Consider the following 18,811-nt stretch of genomic DNA (forward strand, 5'->3'; position numbering starts at 1 on the left):
GGTGGCTGGATGTAACCATGGAATGGACGGGCAGCGCAGCCCCGCCCGATTTATCGATCAGAGTGCCGCGGGGTAAATAATAATAATCAATCAATCAATCAATCAATCAACTTCAGCAATCCGCGTTGGTGGATTACTCAGGCGCTAGTTTCTACGGACCTATCGACCAATTCTCTCCCCTGCTTATCAGACAACAAAATTCTCCCCTGGGGAAGGTAACATGTGGCTGACAAGGTAGCATCCCCTATACTACCACGTTGTTGTGTAGAGACTAGATAGGGGGATCAGAGGACACTTATTTATAGCCTTGTCCGGTAGTTCGATACTAGAACTAATTTCTCCTTCCCCGCCTGAGCTCCTTCCGACATCTCACCTCTCCTGCACATCATCCCAACTGCAATCTACAAAACCCAACAACAATCCCAGATCATAACCAGCTCCGATAATAACAATGACGGCAACTCCTTATCTCGACGCTCTCCAAAGAGACGGCTTCGTCCGCATTCCTTCCCTCCTGACCCCCGACGAAGTTGCCCACTTCCGCACCATAGCTACCGATGCCACCACCCGCACCCGCACCGGACAATGGCCTCACTTCCGCACTGTCCCCAAGCAGTTCCCACCCTGGCCCACGACACCTCCGCCGGCCTCGGAAGGCGGTATCTGGGGTGTCCAGCATCTCCTGCACCCCGAGATGCCAGGACGAACGGAGTTTGCGCGGTTTTACTTCTCCGAGAAAGTCCTGGCTGTGGCGGAGGAGCTCTTGGGATTGAAGGGCAAGGCAAAGGGCCAGGATGAGCCGCTTGTGATGGAGTTATTCAATCTGTTGGTTGCGCCCGAGACGAAGGACTTTGAGCTACGCTGGCACCGGGATGATATCCAGGAGACTGTGACCCCCGAAGAGGAGCTGAGATTGCTGGAGGCTAAGAGCCCGCTTGGGAAGCAGTCGCATGCGCAGTATAACTTGGCTCTCTGCCCTGATTCTTCCCTGATCGTCATTCCGGGCTCCCATCGACGGGTGCGTACGGAGGTGGAGCGCAATGCTGCTCCGTATGAGCCGGAGCTGCCGAACCAGCTGATTGTGGAGTTGCAGCCCGGGGATGCTGTGTTCTATGACAGCAATATCCTCCATCGTGGGGTGTATAAGGCCAAGTCGGAGGGAGGCGAGGAAACTAGGCTTACCCTGCATGGAAGCCTTGGATTGAATGCGCCTGCATTAGCTGCGAATGAAGACAAGAAAGTTCGAGCTACTGCGGTCTTGCAGCATGGCGTTGGTGCTTGGGTGCATCGGGAAGATGCCGCTTTTGGCATCGGGGAGCGGCCCGAGAAGATGAGGGCAAACTTGGTGACCATGGGGACAGGAGAAGGGGTTGGTTACTCTCTGCAGGGGTAATTCGGTCAGGAACGTAACCTGAATATTGAAGTGTAAATAGAAGTGATAGCTGTTAATATCGACATATAGGCACGCCGGTCTATTTATGATCATCGAGCAAATGAATGTATCAAGTCTCGTGTCTAGTATGAAGTCGATATATGTGCCCGGACTGAGGGTATCTTAATGAGAAAATAATCCATCCGCCTATGGCCAGACGCCAAATGCAAAAGAGAGAAAAGGGAAAACAAGGAAGTACCATGGCCGTCACAGGGTATTATCGTATCGTCGTCACCCATGCAAAGGTCGCTGTCCATACACGTAATGGAAAAGAACATAGACATGGTAGTTCGAGCTGACAAGCTCCGCCTGTACTTTCTGCACAAACTCCTGAGCCTCTTCATACGTATATCCCAGGACACGAGTAAAAATGGCGAGCGCATATGGCTCGATAGAGTCGTAAAGTGTCAGCTTCCCCACCCGTCCGATCTCTTTCAAACGCGGGGATTTCGGCCACGTGCCTACAGGACACTGTTTCGAATGATAAGTCACTCTTCAACACCATATCCTACAAGTGGAAAGACTAACCTTGTATATGTCATCTGTAACGTTTTGAAAACCGGCGCGCTGCATATAACCCCGGACTTCAGGAGCAATGTTCATACGCTTCCCAAATTTGATGCTCCCCTCATCTAACTTCTGCTGCAAAGCCCGTATCATTACTGCATCTTTGCAGGTGCCATCATCAGATCGTATCCAGGTCTCTGATTCTTGGATCTCTACCCAGCCACCGGGTTTAACATGATCGTAAGCCTGACGTAGAAGCCGCTCCCAGTCGGCGATGCTGCCACCCATGCTTCGAGCATGGATATAGTCAAATGATTCCTCCTTGGTGTAGGCCCAGTCACTCTCCGCATCGTCGACGGTGAATGTACAGTTTGGTGGTGCCCAGTTGGGTTGGATTGGACTCAGGTCGGTGCCCATGATCTCCGCGTTGGGGAATTCCTCGGCCATTTCTAAGGCCCAGATGCCTGTGCCGGTGCCGACATCGAGAATGCGCCGGGGTTGGTGTATTGGGGCACGAAACAAATCGCCTCCCAGAAGAAGTTTGAAGGCATGATGCATTAACGCGAGACGATCCTGCTCTTCTTCGTCGTTCGGGATGGGATATTGTCCATAACGATAGGCGTGATATCGACGGCCATTTTCGTAGCAATAATCTCGTACCGAGGAAATTGTGGTGAGGTTGGATCCGATTAAAGATTCCGAGTCTAGAAGGGAGTCCTCGTCACTTGTCTGGTTGGGGGGTCAGTTTTTCAGATCATGCTCCCAGAAAATCGAGTAGGAGACAGAAAAAAGAAGGTTCAAGTTTGCGATGACCATAAGCATTGTACCTATGCAGCCATACATGAAGAACGAGTGAAAGGTCAGAAAGAGAGGAGCTTACGTCTACCTGAATATGCTCGCCCCCATCTGGCTGGGGCATGATTGTGGCGATGGCGAAGAGAGAGAGAAAAGCGATGGAAAGTGCCGCCGAGGACCACCAGGTTTTAATGCAGTCTGTGGAACAAGATGGGAGGGCGAGCAGGGGAATAGCATGGCTACTTGACTAGTCAACTACCAGTCAGTAAGTTAACTTACTCTTTACTACCTTGAAGTTAGTTTCCGCCTACTAACATTAACAAACTAAAGTCGTCAGTAAGATACGGGTAACTGCGGTCGGACAGGGGATCCGTCCCGGGGGACAGGCCCTCGGGTCACTACTAGTACGGCGGTGTGTCTGACTGACTGTGCGGGTGCCGGGGCGCTGGGTCGGGGGAGACGCCCGGTATTGCTTGGTAGCTTGGTATTGTCACATCCCTTCAACTGCCCACGTCGCCCGCTCCCTCTCATTGGCTGAACCTTCTCCGGACCGGCAACCATCCCAGCCATCATCTGCAGCTGCGGCGCCATTCTCGCTGGGGAGGGACTGCACATTGGTCCATGCGGCCGAGGTAGTGTGTGCCCTAAAGAATTTGGAATTGATTCCCCTCGCCCTGGGTTCACGCTAGTATGTACGTAGCAGTCGGGTGGTCATCAAACCTCAGCAGGGTTCCTTCTGACTTCTGACTTCTGACTTCTGATTTCTGACTTCTGACTTCTGCACCTTCTTCCTTCATCCAACACTTACGTAAGCTTGAACATGTACATAAAACTAAGCGAGTACTGTGGTACCCAGTATCTAGATCTCTACCGGGAAGCCCCGTCGCCGGTAGCGTAGGGAATAATCCCTAGAAATCGAATCTCACCATGGAACACAGATAATGATATACATAGTAAGACACAGATGGCTGAGAAATGCCCTTCCACCTCCAGCTGGTCCAAGCCCAGCCCCGCACTCGTGACGGCTGGACCCGTTTCGGCCTTTCGGGATCCCAATCACGCCAGCTGAGCTGATCAGCCACTGGTCGGATGCAGGTAGGTAGATATAGTAGTATACTATCGGTATGGAGTACCTACTACCTATTACCTACCTAGTACCTAGGTATCATTAGGTAGGAAGCCTCACCCCGGCCCATCTGGTCAAATCTCCAGCGGCTAGTTCTTAGTCGCAATGATTCTCCACCAGAGGTACACAGCGTGCGAGGAGGAGAACTTGTCATGTCCAAGTGAAACCGAAGGACAGCTGTTCGACCCACGTGCAGATGAGAATGCTAGGTATTCATGTGGTTTTGAAGGTGAGGACAGGCAAGTGTGACCAAACTACTCCGTAGCGTGCGCAAGGATTCAGTGGAATGGTATCCAATAAAATGGCCGTAAGATGTGGTGAGAAGGCATCCATAGAGAAGATTGCCAGCCTTGTTCGTGACCTCGACACCAGATTCCGTATGGTATTTCCGGTTGTAACCGACCGGCCTACAGTAAAGAGGGGATCTTCCGCCCAAATCTCTCTCCACCCGGTACCGTCAACGTTGATCATCCTTCAAACGACGCACCACCTATCTATAGTTTGGGCGATGTGATAGGTGTTCAAGTCAAGGCGTAATATTGCAACCCCGGTGTGGAGGCGTCACATCGTCGATGATCGATGTATCTACTCTGTACTACCTTGGCCCTTAGATAGTGCGCACTAGGGATATTTTCCCTCTCTCGAAAGAGTAAATGCATGACTGTCGGGTTGGGTTGTCCCGGACAGTCGGCTGTTGGTTTGTCCTCAGCTGCAGGTGTCTACCAGGTAAAATGGTGGAGAGGTGCATGGCTCCGTCCGTTGCCGACATCTTCTACGTTTTCTGCTTAGACAGGACTGCACCAGCAGTATTCATTGCGACGACTAATCCCACCTGTTCATACAATCATTAGGAGTATCTATGCAAGCATCCAACATGTTCACCCGTAATCTCCATCGACAGCTAATTAGAAAGCGCTATCCGTAATCTGTTGGCACCAGCCCGCACGACCGGCCAGCAAGTCCAATCAGTTCAGACTCTGTAGCTTTTCCTTCTCGGCCTGAGTCAAGCCATCATAAAGCTGCTGGAACTCGGGCGTACTGCCGGCCTTACGGAAGAAACCCAACAAAAACTCTTGCGTTTCATCATCTCGCTTGCGCACCCCGAACACACTTTCTGATCCGCCCTCGCCAAATGCCATGAGCTCCTGCTTCGTGATGCCCAGATTTAGGTCAAGGGTGTTGCCCGGCATATCTTCCCATTCATCGTCATCACTGCCTTCCTCTTCCAGGGCAGCCGCGGTGGCCGCGTCAAGTTCCTTGCTGCCGAAGGCAGCAGCCAGCTCCTCCACCAGGACCTTGATGATCTTCAAGGGGGCTGTGACCATCGTGTATCGATCAGGGTTATTGCGGGTCTGAGATCGGGTCTTGATACGGCCAGTGTCCTGGATGATGAGATCGCCCTTGACCTGCACTTGGAACAAGCGAGGATCTCCCAGGCTGTACAGCGCTGCCAGCGCAAAGATGTTTTGTTTGATTTCGTCGTACCCAGCGAAGTTGACCGAATTTTCGAGCCACTTGCTCAGCACAATGGGCAACCCAGGCTGGCCGCGGATGTCAACCTGTGCAAGGAAATCAACAACTTCGGCGGCACTGATCAGCGTCAGCCGCGCAAAGACGAGAATCAAACTCTGGATGAACTGGGCCTGCTCCGCGGTAGCAAGTCGCCGGGCAACAGCCTGAAGAAGCTGTGGCAGATAGGGACCAAGGAATTCGGAACGTGCCTTTTCTACCAACTCTGCGGCCAGTTGCCCGACTTCTGTCGCCGCGTTGTCATCGATGGAGGGGCTCAGTAAGCGGTCAATGATAATCAAGGTAATCTCAATTGCTTCCTTTCCGCTCTGTGGGTCTCTCCAAGTAATGAATTGGTTGAAATCATGAGAAAGCATATTGCGGACTGCCTCCGTAGCTGGACGGATCAGGTCTGCCTCGGTTGAATCGAGCAGCAGACGACTCAACTTGGGCATGACAGTCTCCACGAAGCCGGCAGGCAAAGGTTCCAAGGCCCCTTCTGCAAGAGCCCGTAGAAGGTCCGCAGCCAAAATTGTCAGAGCATTTTCCTGGGTCAGGTTGCCGACATCGATAGCCCCTGTCAAAGAAGGAAGAACCTTCTCGCAGAGACGAACAAAATTCTCTTGGCCACCCCCGGCAATAGATTCTACAATGTCCTCGAATGCTTCCGTGACGATCATAGTCAACTGAAAATTGGTAGCCCCGTTACTGGCGACTGCAAACAGCACATCAATGGCGGCAGACGACAAAACAACATTGGGGTTAACCATGATTGTATCGCGAAGTGTCTCTGCGATGGTGACCTTGAGGTCATCACTATCGGACAGTTCAGAAAAATCCTGCGTGGCTACGAACTCCGACAAGGCTGAAATAACGGCAGCTTGAAGATGCACGGTAGCACTTGGAGGAAGTGAGGGCATAAGGTCCTGAAGAGATCGAATGCAGGAGACTTTGACTACTTCAGAAGCATCTTCAGAGATCGTCTTGAGAGTGGCTTCGAGGTAGGAGACAGCGGTTTGCTGGAAAGACGTGTCTGCGACCTGGCATAGAATTCCGGCCACAAGGTAGCCTCGGGCTCGCAAATACTCGTCTTCTTGTTGGATGGAATACTGAATGATGTTGCTGAATCCAGTAACCAGCTCAGAGGGTATCTGCTGGGAAACCTCGCTGAAGTCCCGAAGTAGTTGGTTGAGAATATAGAGGCCTGATTCTTTTGATCTCCACCTGCATTAATCAAGCGGTTAGTCTTCGCCTGAATTTTCACGCAAAGGGTCCTGGCTTACGTAGAAGATGGATCAGAGAATAGAGCATTCAGGTACGCGTGTAGGCCTTCAACCGTAGTGTTCTTGAGCCATTCTCCGATCTTGACCACGAGATCTCCACTGCATGTACGGGGTGTGTAGTTTGCAGTAACCGAAGTCTCCTCCGAGAGGAAAAGATTCACATCCACGCCCCACAAACCTTCTTCCTCCGATGTAATTTGAGCATATGAGCCCGCCAGCCTCATGATTTCGGGCAGCCAACTAGCAGTTGCCGCAGACGGCCCGGCGTTTTGAAGCTGTTGCTGAAGCTCTGCCTTGACCGGTGGCGCCTTCAAGAGCATCTGGATAAAATCCAATTCCTCGAGAACTAAGAAGTCCAGCGTGTATGGGAGTCCGTCGACATCCTCCAGACGACCTTGCCTCTCATCGTCGATGTAGAATTCGTGATAAGTAGACTGTATGTTGGAAAGCTCAGTCCAGATAGTGGAGAAGTATTGGGGGCTCTGGGCTGTCAAAAGTCCCGGAAACACCATGCGAATTTTCATCAAGATCTAACGGGTGGATAGGGTTAGCATCAACTCGGCAGGGATAGAGAAAGAAGATATACCTTGACCACCTGCAACTTCAACCCAATAACACCTCTCCATTGGGAGGGTATCTCGGCATCTTTAGACTCTTGTTCACTGGGAGCTTGTGGCAGAGGGGCCTTCAGAGTCGAAAGGAAGAACGGAGACCAGTTACCATGTACTTCGTCCATAAATTGTTTAACATCCACCTTGTGCTGTTCGAGAACCATTTCCAACGTATCAAAACAAGCCCGGAATACTGCGACTGCCAGAGCCCTCAACATCGGCTTTCTCGACTGATTGGTGGCCACGTTGAAGAGGGTGGAGACGAGATCCCGAGCGACATCGAAGAACTGATCCTCACTAAATCCGGTGTCCACAAGATCCAAGAGGACCTTCAATGCACCGTGAAGAGCACTGGTGGTACAGTTGACATCATTTATGGTCTGCAGCAATGATTGCAAAAGGTCTGGCCACTGTTCGGGGTAATCGGCGCTGGCGATTTTGCTGACGATGACACTGGCAGCCGACTTGACCTTGCGCTCTGGAGTATCGGCAACGGTGGCTAAGTCCAACAGAACTCGTCGAAGCTGGGCCTTGTTTTCGTCGTTGACAAGGAATTGGCCTTTGTGTTCATCAAGAACCGGGGACCAGGCATCGGCGATGAAAGCCCGAAGAACGGAAAGGGCAGACTGACGGAGGTTGGTAGGAACGGAGTTGTGCGAGGCTATAGCAGCAAGAGTGAGAGGGAAACTCTCGTCGGGATAAAAACTTTTAAGTCGGAGTTCAGCAGCCTTTCTCGTATCGGCGACCGGCGACTGAGTGTCTGCAAGCAATGTTAGGAGCTCTTGCTCCATGGTGATAGGGGAGACACGAGGGTGAGAATATGGAGATGATCGATAAGAAGACAATCGTCGAGGAGTATTAAATGGATAGGGCACCTGGATCTCAATAAGTTCCAGTTGCTGGAATTCCGAAAATGACTTTGTCAGGCAATGATTCTGGAGACACCAGGGCCCACGTAGAGGATCAAATCAATATCAATCGCGAATTGTCGCGTCGTGGAGGGGCAGAAGACGAGCGGGAAGAGGGAGGCGGTGAGGGGTCGAATTCCCCCCCTCCCCAGCCCCATCGTTCAGCAACAGGTACTACTAGATAGTAGTAGTATGTCGGTAGCTTCCTTTCCGGCCAACCGAGACAGGTTTAATAACCTGGCCTATTATTATTGCCTAACTGCGTTTCTTGATTTTAACCAATAACCTTGACCAATTCTCGCGTGCTGTGCTGCTCCAAATGCCTCGATGGCATCACTTCAATTACAACCGACCTAGGTTATCTTATTATTCTCTTGCCCTGGGGACTGCTACCTACAGCGGCTAGCTATCCTGCAATTCGTCTCGCTTCTCGAGCACATTGGTCGCCAGATGAATGAAAGGGCCACAGGACATTCGGGAGTGTCAGAAGTATCCTCCTCCATGTTTGTGGTTCCGCGTCATTTTACTGATCACCGGAAGATTGCTAGTCTAAATTCTACACGCAATGGTTGACTATCCTTATACAACTTCGCTCTTTCTCTACCCAAAATAAGGGTCCCATCATAAAGAACCCAAGAGACACGGGTGTAACACAACGCAGTTTCTGACTTTCAGGCATACACCTACGCGGGCAAGTCAACCATCGATTTAGGTATCCTCAACCAGCCACATTCGATAGTCTGAAAGCATTCCAGTCTCAAATAATAGGGCTACAATAACCTCCGAGGTCGGCGACTCAGTGGCCATCCGCAAGACATACAAAAGCGGCAGTCATCCAATAACGATCTCAACACCGTGAGATACAGTCATCACAATGGAGACCCTAGTAGCTGTCCAATTAGAAAGGAAAGGAGTAGGTGGTGCTGGGTTCACTGAAGTCATGAGAGATCAATAGCAGGGAATCGGACCTTAGTGGCCAATGCTGTGGGTATATCCAGATTCGTGCTGTTACAGGCTTACAGGTTGCTCGCCAACAGAGGCATCGTTCTCCATGGAACAAATGCGAAGGCTCGGGGAGAGATCGTAGAGAACACAACCCGAGCGAGCACTTCAGAGGAGCAGCAATATGTGAAGGAGCGAGACTAAGTGGACGTGGCATTTTTGTCTCAGTTGCTGATCTGTTTAGGTCGAAGGTTTCTGTGGAGAAGATCTGACTTCAGTCCAATCATAGAAGGAGAAAAGAAAATCCCTTGGATCACTGTGAATCCATTCCGGGGCCACTCATTGTGTAATCATGTAATGATGGGGAGAGACAGTACTCCGTAGTGATGTTGAAACATCTTGAGCTTGGGGCAGTCTTTCTGATGTCCTGCACTGTACTTTTGCACCTGCTGTATGTCTGTGTGTATTCTCCCCAGGTTTCATGTCCCCGAGCGCCTGATGTATGTTTTATGTACTATGTATTGTGGCATGTACGAAGTACAGTTGTGTAAAAGGTTTAGGTAGTGATCACCGGGCAGATAGGTAAGTGGCGTAGATGGACTCAATGCATTTCTGAAAAGGATGACAGAATGAATGGAAGGGGGGAGTCGTAAGTCGATCATAGTGGGGTTGACGAAGGATAAACCGGCAACTCTGATTATATAAGGCCAACTGAGGGGCGGGAACGCCCAAAGAAGAAAAGTACGGTGTTGGAAATTGTACTCCGTTTGCTGTACCTCAATATTATTACCTCTGGGTTGACCATACGTACTCTTACCCAGTTACCCTCGAAAGATCGAGTACCATACAGTCAAGCAGCCGCGGGTACTGTACTTATGGATCATCGAGGAACAACCTAGAAGGCGATCGCATGTCCTAGAGCGATTGTGTCGAGATACTAATAATAATAACATTCAGGGATCGGGCAATAATGCGACTTGCGAACCTGAGGGCAATCCATACTACTACTAGTAGTAAGCCCCGGAGTCCGCCGCAGGGAGGGGTAAGCTCAAGATAGCTTTCGTCTCGCACTAAGCATTTTTCACTTATCGAAAGATCCCGACAGTGAGGGACGCCGTCTGCTTCTATAGTAGGCACTCCGTACACTACCTAACTAGGTATACATGCAGCAAAGTGCAGACAAGAAAATAAATGAACGGCATATAGGCTGATTGACGAATTGAATCCCGGAACAAACCAGATGATGGGCGAAGAGCTTGGACTACGGAGTACGGAGTAGATACCTAGGAGAGACTACTTAGCTGATTTAACTTTCGTTCCTTTTAGTTAATCGCTCAGATTCCTAATTCTTATTATTGCTGCTGCTATTCTCTACCCCGGCCACCTACGTGTCGATTCAAGTTTGACTCCATGCTGATCGGCTCTGTGAGCTGGAGAAATCCATCCCACTACTGATCGGTTTGGCTATGTTGTCCGTACTGGCAAGGACAATACAGTTACAAGCTAGATGCTTACATACCGCCATCCCCTGCCCAGCGAGATTCTTTCTTTTTCATTCCATTTTCCCTGCCAACAGTGTTTCCATGACTTTTGCATTAAGCTACCGGCCCGGTGGGCTTTCAGGTTGTCTAGGAGTGTAGTCGTAATGCATCATAACCAAATACCTCTATCTATCTAATCCTCTGTTTCGCCCCCAATCTGCCGACGGAGTACTCCCTTGTGTGACTCCTTTCGCTCATTCAGCCAGCTTACCAACCCCTACAGGGAATAGCTGGGAGGAATAGGCAGACCCGAATACTACTAGGGATAGTAGTATAATTCGATGGTAGGTAGCCTTGGAAGGAACGTAGGCATTCCTCGGTGATGGAACATGCGCTGCCTACTTCCTACTACTATGATGATTGCTGCAGGGCATCCACACCCATGACGCAACCACGTGACGGGCTGGGAATCGTGACTTGGGCGCCTTTTACCTGGACGACTCGTCGCCCGACAAGCCTTCCCCTCCGAAGGACTGCCTGTCTGCCTGCCTGCCTGCCTGCCTGCCTGCGATTCTCTCTCTCTCTCTCTCTCTTTCTCTTTTCCTATTTCTGTGCTTTGCCTGCGCCTTTTGCTCGCTCTCTTTGCATCTCCCTCTCTACTACTAGTTCTGGGATCTGAGTGGGCTTCCCTGGGTGTCGATTCGGCCCTTCCCAATCATAACCAGCGCAAGCCTGAGCAGCCCACCTCTCCCTTCCACGCCGCCCCCCCCTCAAAGGGTTGGTTTCCTATCGTCTGCCGTCCCTCCTCTCCCTAGACGCAGAGAGCAAGGAATTAAAAAAAAGGATATAATTTTCATCTTTTTTCTTAGCCAAGTAATTTTTTTTTCTCTTTTATTTAAAAAAAAAGTTTTTTTCCAGGAACAAAAACTTCCGAGGGAGAGGGGAGAGCCAAAGAGGAAAATACTAAAACGGGAATTCCAACCAGGGAAGAAAAAAGAAAAAAAAAAGGAAAATTCCATCAGCAGCAGGAGCAGCATCATCGTCGCCGTCGTTATCGTCAAGCCAGGACTCTTCTCTCCTTAATCCTATCCCAGATCTCGCTCGCCGGTTGTCACCATCTCAACGACTCCATCCATGCTCTGAGGTCTGCTTGTTTCGTCTCGTCCACCCAACGTATGTTTTAATCCGAAGTCCTTTCCTTACTTTTCAAGCCCCAATCCAATCCACTCACCCCTCCCCTCCCTCGTCCTTCCCTCCTTCCCTCCCTCTCACTCTCGTGGGTTCCCTCACACTCGTTCCCTTAACGACATTATTACCCAAGTCGCGCTCTCTTACTGCCTTTCCTCCCAAACACCACCACCACCATCATTCCCACCCCATCTCCGCTACTTCCCACCACGCCGCCCTATCTATTGTTACTCCAACACCACCAACCCCCCCTTTCCGAATTTATTTTCCTATTACCAACTCTGTTCTTTCTTATTTCTCGCTATATTATTTACCTTTTTCTTTTCCTTTCTTTTCTTTGATTGCTTGGGTTCAACTGCTTGCTTCCTCGGGGCCGGGTCTGACCTAGTACCGTTCATTCGAACTCCTGTTCATTTCCTCCCCTCCTTATTTTGACCTCGCACACCCACCCCCCTCAACTTCAACCTTTAACCCCCCCCCACTCTTCCCCTCCTCGCCTCCCCCCCCCTCCCCTCCCCCGTTGTCGCATAGCAATAGCAAAGTGGAAAAGGGACAAACCATCTCTCATGCGTGGAAAGGAAGACCGTTGTTGACTCATCGTCTCAAAAAAGGCAGAGCGATGATTAGCCTCAGGGTGGAACAGCACTCAGAATCTCCGAGATCCCGTCAAGACCATCTTTTCCGTGGAAACGACGATACCAGAGCCTACGACGGCAATGCCGATTGCCAGTGAGAGTACCACCGTCAACTCCGTTACTACCACCATGACAACATTTTCCGCCCCGGTCACCGCACCTAGATCGCTGCCCAACAATCAGTCTGCGTTGGCGGCATCCTTCACCAACTTCCTCACCGTCTCGATACACCAGATCCTGTTCCTCCGTTCGGTCTATCCACGAGCCACGTTTCTCCCCGTGCGGGCCTATAATTATCCCGTCCGACAATCCCGTCACCCCAAGGTGTGTGATTACATCAACGACGCGTCAATTGCGGTCGGAACGGAGATCTTGAAAGGCACAATAACCGCTGTCAGCATTATCATTTCCTCTCTCCGTACGAATCAGCCCCTCGAACGATATGCCTTTGACTTATCGGGCTTCCCCCGTGTCCCCGCTGGCGAGGTCAATACCACCTTCGAAGACAGAAGGGAGGAACCAACCAAACCGGGTGTTCCCGTAACCGAACGGGCTTCCGCTCCGACGACAGTCGACCTCGAAGCGCAATTCCGAGCTTGTCTAGCGAGACTAGCTTCTGCGTGTGCGCGACTGACGCCTTTGCCCCGGGACGATGAATTCAGTTTTACCGTCTGCATCGAAGTGCGAGAAGATGCTTTACCTCCCGCAGGGACCACCACCGAGGAACAGACGTGGATTGTGGCCGAGCCGGATAAGGTCCACCTCAGATCATGCACCGCCCCTTACTCTGTTTCCAAACTGAGAAACGGCGAGCCGCAACAGCCGCCACCCAAGGTGTCAAACGGGCGCGCCAAGACAGTCCCGGTACGACGTGTAGAAGCCGGAGAGCTTCGACTGGAACTATGGGTGGAGGAGGCACGGCAGAAGTTCAATGAGCCGGTGGACTCGGAACATCCACCGTAAGCCTCGGATCACCATCTACATCTTCTTGCCGTGTTCATCTAGTTCACCATTACCTTCTGATTGCACTGAAACATGTTTCTGCTCCTTATCTCATATCTCCATTTATCTCATTCTTGTTTTAGCGTGACCAATGATCGAACATACATGATGGATGAGGAAATTAGGCACTGCCGTCCGAGTGAGCGGCGCAAATATATAAAATGGGGAGCGGACGATTTTTGGGACTCGCATGGCATTACATAGATCTGGTTCATATCTTTTCCTGTCTTTTGCTCGATTCTTTCTTTCCGTCCATTGCTGCCTGTCGTCATTCTGTCACGTTCTTTTCTTCTTTCTCTTCTCTATTACTACTTTTTTCTTTTTTCCTTTTTCTTTTCCTCTTCCATTTTCTCTCATCTCTGGAGACATCTATTTTTCCCCAAGCATCTTTCTCCATTCTCCTCCCCGCCATTTCCCCGGAGTGTTCTCATTTTCATACCATTTCCTATTGTATCCTGCTCGTCTCCTTCGTTGAGATTTCTTCAACTACATGATCCTAGCAAATTCAAATATCTAGCCACTAGCTACCACGAGGTTGCCAGCATGGTCCCCACCGTCCGGGGAGGGTTCTCGAGAGTCCTGTCCGTAATCGCTAATCCTGTCTCCACCGCATTTCCTTGGCAAATCCTTGTTTCTCTCAGCGTGTGTGTGTGTGTGTGTGTGTGTGTGTGTGTACGTGTCGGCGTCTGTTTCTCCCTCTCCTCATTTGGCGGCCGTGGACGTGTTCGGAATAGGTATCAGTGGGGGAAGGATTTGGACGCCTTTTGGGCGCATCGAAACCAGCTGATGATGAGATACAGGCGTCCACCTCTCGGAATAGAGAGCGTCAGCATCACTGCGTTTCCACGCCGCCTTCTAGGGAAGAAAGATTAAATTTGGGTTGCGGGGTTCAGCATATGCACAAGAATTTGCCCATGGCAGACTTGCGTGCCTGATACCAGTGGGTGTGGTTGTTGTTGGTTTGTCGAATCGATTGGCTCTGGTAAAAGAACGCAGAATGGACCGGCTGTCTGGAAAGAAACCTAAAAAAGGTTCCAAACGCATCATGTGAGTCATTACTTCCGCCTGTATATTGTGGCATCTATGCGTGTTGTCATGTGCTATGCTCTACTATGCTGCCCATCCTATGGTCTCTCCTGGTGTCGAATACTACAACATTTTTTTGTTATCACCGTTTGTTTATGATTGGTTGGTTGTTATCTATTGATCTGATTTGCGCTGTGTCTTGCATCATGAGCGTTAAGATGTGATGTGATGTTACGGATATGAGATAGTGAGTAGTAGACTAGATCAGTTCTAGGTAGGTAGGAAGTTTTGCATCGTCATTTCTCCTCTAGTTTGTTTGATTCCTCTCCCCCGACCCCTATTGACCTTGCGCCTGGACTATATTTCATCCAATTTAGCTGTGTATGTATACTATGCACTTCGTCCTCTCCCCCCACCGTATTGATTAATTATTACCCAGTCAGAAACCATACCTATATACATTACAGTGCAGACCACAATCACGTGATTCAATGTAAGTAATCACCAAGTAACTCTTACCCCCCCCCCCCCAGACATTACGGGGGACGAAAGAAACGTGACTAGATCACCTGATTTGGTAGACACGGACTTATCTTCGTTTGCGTCTGGGTGGGTGGTACTTTAATCCATATCCGGAGAATCTGGGTCTGGATCTGGATAGAGAGGTATGGTGTTATCTTGTCATGTTTTGAGATTATTAAGGAGAGTGATAGGTAACTAGGATTCGAATGCATACTAAGCTAACGGAAAGGGAAAGCACATGTGAACTATCGATTTCATTATAATCAGGAAAAAGGGGCATTCTAAATTGGACATAGACCAGAACCGTGATAATAGGAGATGAGAAGAGAAAGGGGGATAGGAGGGGCAGGGGTCATTCCACGAGGGGAGAGGCAAAAAGTAAAGAAAGAGTAATCAAGATCCTGGTGATATTTATCCTAGTGTTAAACGACACTCAGTCAAATCAGGTCGTAATATCCAGGACGTCTGGTTGGCTGTCTGTATGCTCATCAAAAATAAGGGTATCGCTGTCGGACTATCTGGCATGAGATGAAATTGGTGCGCAACGCTGAATAGCTAGGATGTGTTCTTACCCAGAAGGACAAAAGATGGGGGATTACCAGATGCTGAGCCCGAGGGAAAGGAAACCACACGGAAATCAAATCGGGAAGATATGAAAACGACACACGATATCAATACCGCATACGCCACCTCGATCCAAGGCGTATCGTTTCGTTTCAGATGCTCTCTTCTGCGCCGAACTGTAGCCCAATTCAGGGCAGCGGGTAGTTTCCATCGTAATTATCGGGTCGCATATGAAACCCATAATAGTCGGCAAGAATCTGCGTTTCGGGGCGCATTCTATCTGCAGGCGGTGCGTGACCCGGCAGGGCACCAGGATTCAGATCTCGACGGAAACCTCCCACAGGTAGATTCCCTTGGTTTTCACGCGCTCTCCCAAACTGATTTCCTGCCAGTTGGGCCTCTGGATAGTTGTAGCCCTGTCCATAAAGACGATCGCCGGCACCCAGGGGTGGAGGCATGGGTGGATAGTTCATGGTCCGAAAAGGTTGATCATGGACTAGATCCATCTGCGCATTCCGTTGCATACCTGACCTTGTAGGTAGGTTGACTATTCGTTGGCGGGGGTCTTGCGCAACCTGGGGATGGCCCGCATTTCCCCAGAGCCGGTTTTGATATAACTCCGCGCGGGGAAAATTATTGGGGCGCAGGTTCGAGGCCGACTTTTTCTCTTTGTCATTATGCACCCGCAATTCTTCTTCCGTCAGTTCGGGGTTTTGTGCCAGTAAGGTCCGGATAGTTGTATTCTGGGCTTGCTCAATCTCTTTCAATGAGCGGTTTTCTGCCGGTTCGTCGTGGGTACGACAATTTGTCGGAGGGCGCCCAAAGTGATTGTACTGCTCCTGGCTAATGTCTTGCTTACAGACATAGCACATCGCACAGTTACACTTGGAGCAGATCATTTTATTGCACCCGAGCTCTTTGATAATCTTCACCTTGCATCTAGGGCAGTTTCGAATCAGAGCCTCACTCATTGCCTCTTCGACCAAGTGGCGCTCGGGGAGCCCCCTTTCTTTCTTGGCTTCATGGCAAGTCTTCGGGATATGGCTCTCATTTTGACATAAACGGCAACTGATCAGCTCACACGCGGGGTTTCGGCACCTGAATTCGCGGTCCTCTTCCACGGGCGGACAGATGGCCTTGAAATCGCAGAACGGACAACCTTCAAGGCCATCCAGACCAGCTTTTTCAATCTCATCCTGCTGCTGAAGAGAGTCAAGCTTTTCCATCATATTCGACCCTAGCGCTTCTTCTAGCCGTGCGCGTGCAAATTTTGCTTGACAGCCACTGGTGTCAAAGCATTGCAACTGGTACTTCATAAGCCCAATTTGAGTCTCCGCAGACTTCCGGATGCATGCGAAGCAAAAGAAATGAACATAGTCTCCTTCACAAGGGAGCGATCTATTCGCTGGGACATCGAGGTAACAGCACTGGCATTCGACGAGGTTCCCGGTTCGATTATGTTCCTCCTCATTTCGTACCTCGGCCTCCTGATCCTCCTTCTGCTTGCGAAAAATGGCTTGACAGGCGATACGCTGGTCAGCCATGGGGCTTTGATTCTCAAAACCGTGCCACTCACCATCTTCCTTTTCAGCCCTCTTCTTGGCGGCTCTCAGTTCCTGATTCAGGTTCTCAGCGATAGGACCCTCATCGTCTGGTCTAACATTGATTGTCCTTTTGGCCTTCAACCTTGTGTACTCGTTTGTGTGTCGATGCTCTTGAGAATGCAGTGTCAGGAACGCAGAAAAGAGCTCTTTTTTCTCGTTCATGACTTGTCGAATATGATGTAATGGAGTCCAGAGAAATTCCTTGCATAGAAGTTGAGTACTAAATCAGTAGTCAGCGTCCAGAGTCTCGTGGGGAAATAAACAATCCACTCACGCCAGCTGAAGATATAGACGACCGCCTCGCTCAGGCATATTGGCCATCCATTCCTTGTCATCTTCTTCCGTTTCTGCAATCTTCCTCTTCTTGACCTTGTCCTGCTTGGGATAGTCAGTTTGCTGTACAATCTCGTCGACAACATTCTCCTTCAATAACCCCTGTTCGATCAATCTTGGCTGCCCATGAGAGCCTCTGTGGCGATCGATTAGCTCTTCCACATATTGATGGCTGATATCCGGAAAGATGTCCAAGATCTGTGTCAGCAACGCGTCTTCCTCGGTAAGGTCGATGAAAACTGGTCCATGTCGCGTCTCAGAATGCGACGAGGCCGAGGTAGACGCAGATTCCAGATGAAGACTATCGCGCTCCCTAGCGACAGCGCTGATGCTACTTTGTTTCTGTTTCTTCATGGGGTTGTCGTAGTCGGGCAAGGGGTAGGGAGGAGGAATCAAGTTCCAATCAATATCGTTCGTGGCGATGTCCCAGTGGTTCAGCTCAGCAAGCGCAGGGTTGTTGTTGTAGTGGGGGTCTGAATTGTCACCGTTCAAATACCCCAGTCTTAGAGGGAGGTCCGGATGCGTGGGTCCGTTGAAGTGAGGAAGCTCCATTGTTGTCTCAGCTTTGAGCAGAAGAGCTCAGTGACAAGTATCTACTTCTGAAGTGTGTATGAAGGAACTCTCCAGGAACCAACGAACTAAGGGCTTAGGCAACAAGCAAATGGTCAGGTAGGGAGCAGGTAATTAAGCAAAGATTCGTTGAGGATGAACGAGAAAGTATTGAAAGCGTGCAAGCAGCGATGCCTGGACGGAGAGACCCCGCAAGGAGAAGTGAGAGGTATCGATGATAGGCGTGATACGCTCGGGCAATGAAAGCAAAAGGCTGAGGTTATACTATAATGTCCTGAATGTTTTGCGGCAGTGCATTGAGCAACACAAGTACAACCAGAACGTGATCATTATCATGTGTAGACCTGACAAGCATGAATGGATGAATGGAATTACCAAGGCTGTCAAGGAACCTACTCAACTATGGATCAGGCTCGCCCGAGGCCACCCCACCAAGACTGGGACCACCCACACAGCCTTCGAATGTGTCGAGGGTTCGTCCGGTCACAAGGTCGCTAGGCTATAGAGGGTTGGATGGAGGATGTATAGATAGATAAATAGCGGTTGATCATCCGTAACGAAAGCCGCCCAACGGGGAATAGTAGTATCCAGACCGAAGGTTGGCACGCACAGTGGGGCCCAAGGCCGTCAATAATGCTGGGGGAGGTCCAACCTACAACGGGGGGTTACCTAGCCTGATCTCGGACGATCGACCCAGGAACCAACCGGGACCAGCAGGAGTTTGTCAAGCCTAGGACGCTAGGCTGACAAAATGAAAAGAGCAGGCTGTCTGG

General features: G+C 50.3%; 6 protein-coding genes across 6 annotated transcripts; 3 read left to right on the forward strand and 3 right to left on the reverse strand.

The window, feature by feature from the left end:
* Positions 1-110: 110 nt before the first annotated feature.
* Positions 111-1,521, forward strand: BO94DRAFT_539334 (phytanoyl-CoA dioxygenase family protein). The gene has a single exon (XM_025612686.1). It carries the CDS (start codon positions 452-454, stop codon positions 1,391-1,393), a length of 942 nt encoding a protein of 313 aa, XP_025463164.1. The 5' UTR covers positions 111-451; the 3' UTR covers positions 1,394-1,521.
* On the reverse strand, positions 1,520-2,962 carry BO94DRAFT_253034 (class I SAM-dependent methyltransferase). The gene is made up of 3 exons (XM_025606445.1): positions 2,820-2,962; positions 1,961-2,668; positions 1,520-1,903 (listed from the first exon to the last, which is right to left on the reverse strand). The coding sequence occupies exons 1-3, from the start codon at positions 2,856-2,858 to the stop codon at positions 1,664-1,666; spliced, it is 987 nt and encodes a 328-aa protein (XP_025463165.1). The 5' UTR covers positions 2,859-2,962; the 3' UTR covers positions 1,520-1,663.
* Positions 2,963-4,652: 1,690 nt separating this feature from the next.
* Positions 4,653-8,259, reverse strand: BO94DRAFT_525785 (putative importin beta-5 subunit). Its single transcript, XM_025610324.1, has 3 exons — positions 7,239-8,259; positions 6,653-7,182; positions 4,653-6,593 (listed from the first exon to the last, which is right to left on the reverse strand). The coding sequence occupies exons 1-3, from the start codon at positions 8,052-8,054 to the stop codon at positions 4,826-4,828; spliced, it is 3,114 nt and encodes a 1,037-aa protein (XP_025463166.1). The 5' UTR covers positions 8,055-8,259; the 3' UTR covers positions 4,653-4,825.
* A 1,240-nt stretch (positions 8,260-9,499) lies between these two features.
* BO94DRAFT_550213 (uncharacterized protein) lies at positions 9,500-10,124 on the forward strand (the record flags this gene model as incomplete). The annotated part of the gene is made up of 4 exons (XM_025613484.1): positions 9,500-9,564; positions 9,590-9,613; positions 9,657-9,695; positions 9,935-10,124. The coding sequence occupies 4 exons, from the start codon at positions 9,500-9,502 to the stop codon at positions 10,122-10,124; spliced, it is 318 nt and encodes a 105-aa protein (XP_025463167.1).
* A 2,422-nt stretch (positions 10,125-12,546) lies between these two features.
* BO94DRAFT_475925 (putative mitotic spindle checkpoint protein (Mad2B)) lies at positions 12,547-13,380 on the forward strand (the record flags this gene model as incomplete). The annotated part of the gene is made up of 1 exon (XM_025608582.1): positions 12,547-13,380. One exon carries the CDS (start codon positions 12,547-12,549, stop codon positions 13,378-13,380), a length of 834 nt encoding a protein of 277 aa, XP_025463168.1.
* A 2,069-nt stretch (positions 13,381-15,449) lies between these two features.
* On the reverse strand, positions 15,450-18,136 carry BO94DRAFT_253283 (E3 ubiquitin-protein ligase RNF216). The gene is made up of 2 exons (XM_025606446.1): positions 17,410-18,136; positions 15,450-17,355 (listed from the first exon to the last, which is right to left on the reverse strand). Exons 1-2 carry the CDS (start codon positions 18,018-18,020, stop codon positions 15,720-15,722), a joined length of 2,247 nt encoding a protein of 748 aa, XP_025463169.1. The 5' UTR covers positions 18,021-18,136; the 3' UTR covers positions 15,450-15,719.
* Positions 18,137-18,811: the final 675 nt, after the last annotated feature.

This window comes from Aspergillus sclerotioniger (assembly GCF_003184525.1).
Source record: "Aspergillus sclerotioniger CBS 115572 chromosome Unknown BO94scaffold_34, whole genome shotgun sequence".
NCBI classification, from domain to species: domain Eukaryota; kingdom Fungi; phylum Ascomycota; class Eurotiomycetes; order Eurotiales; family Aspergillaceae; genus Aspergillus; species Aspergillus sclerotioniger.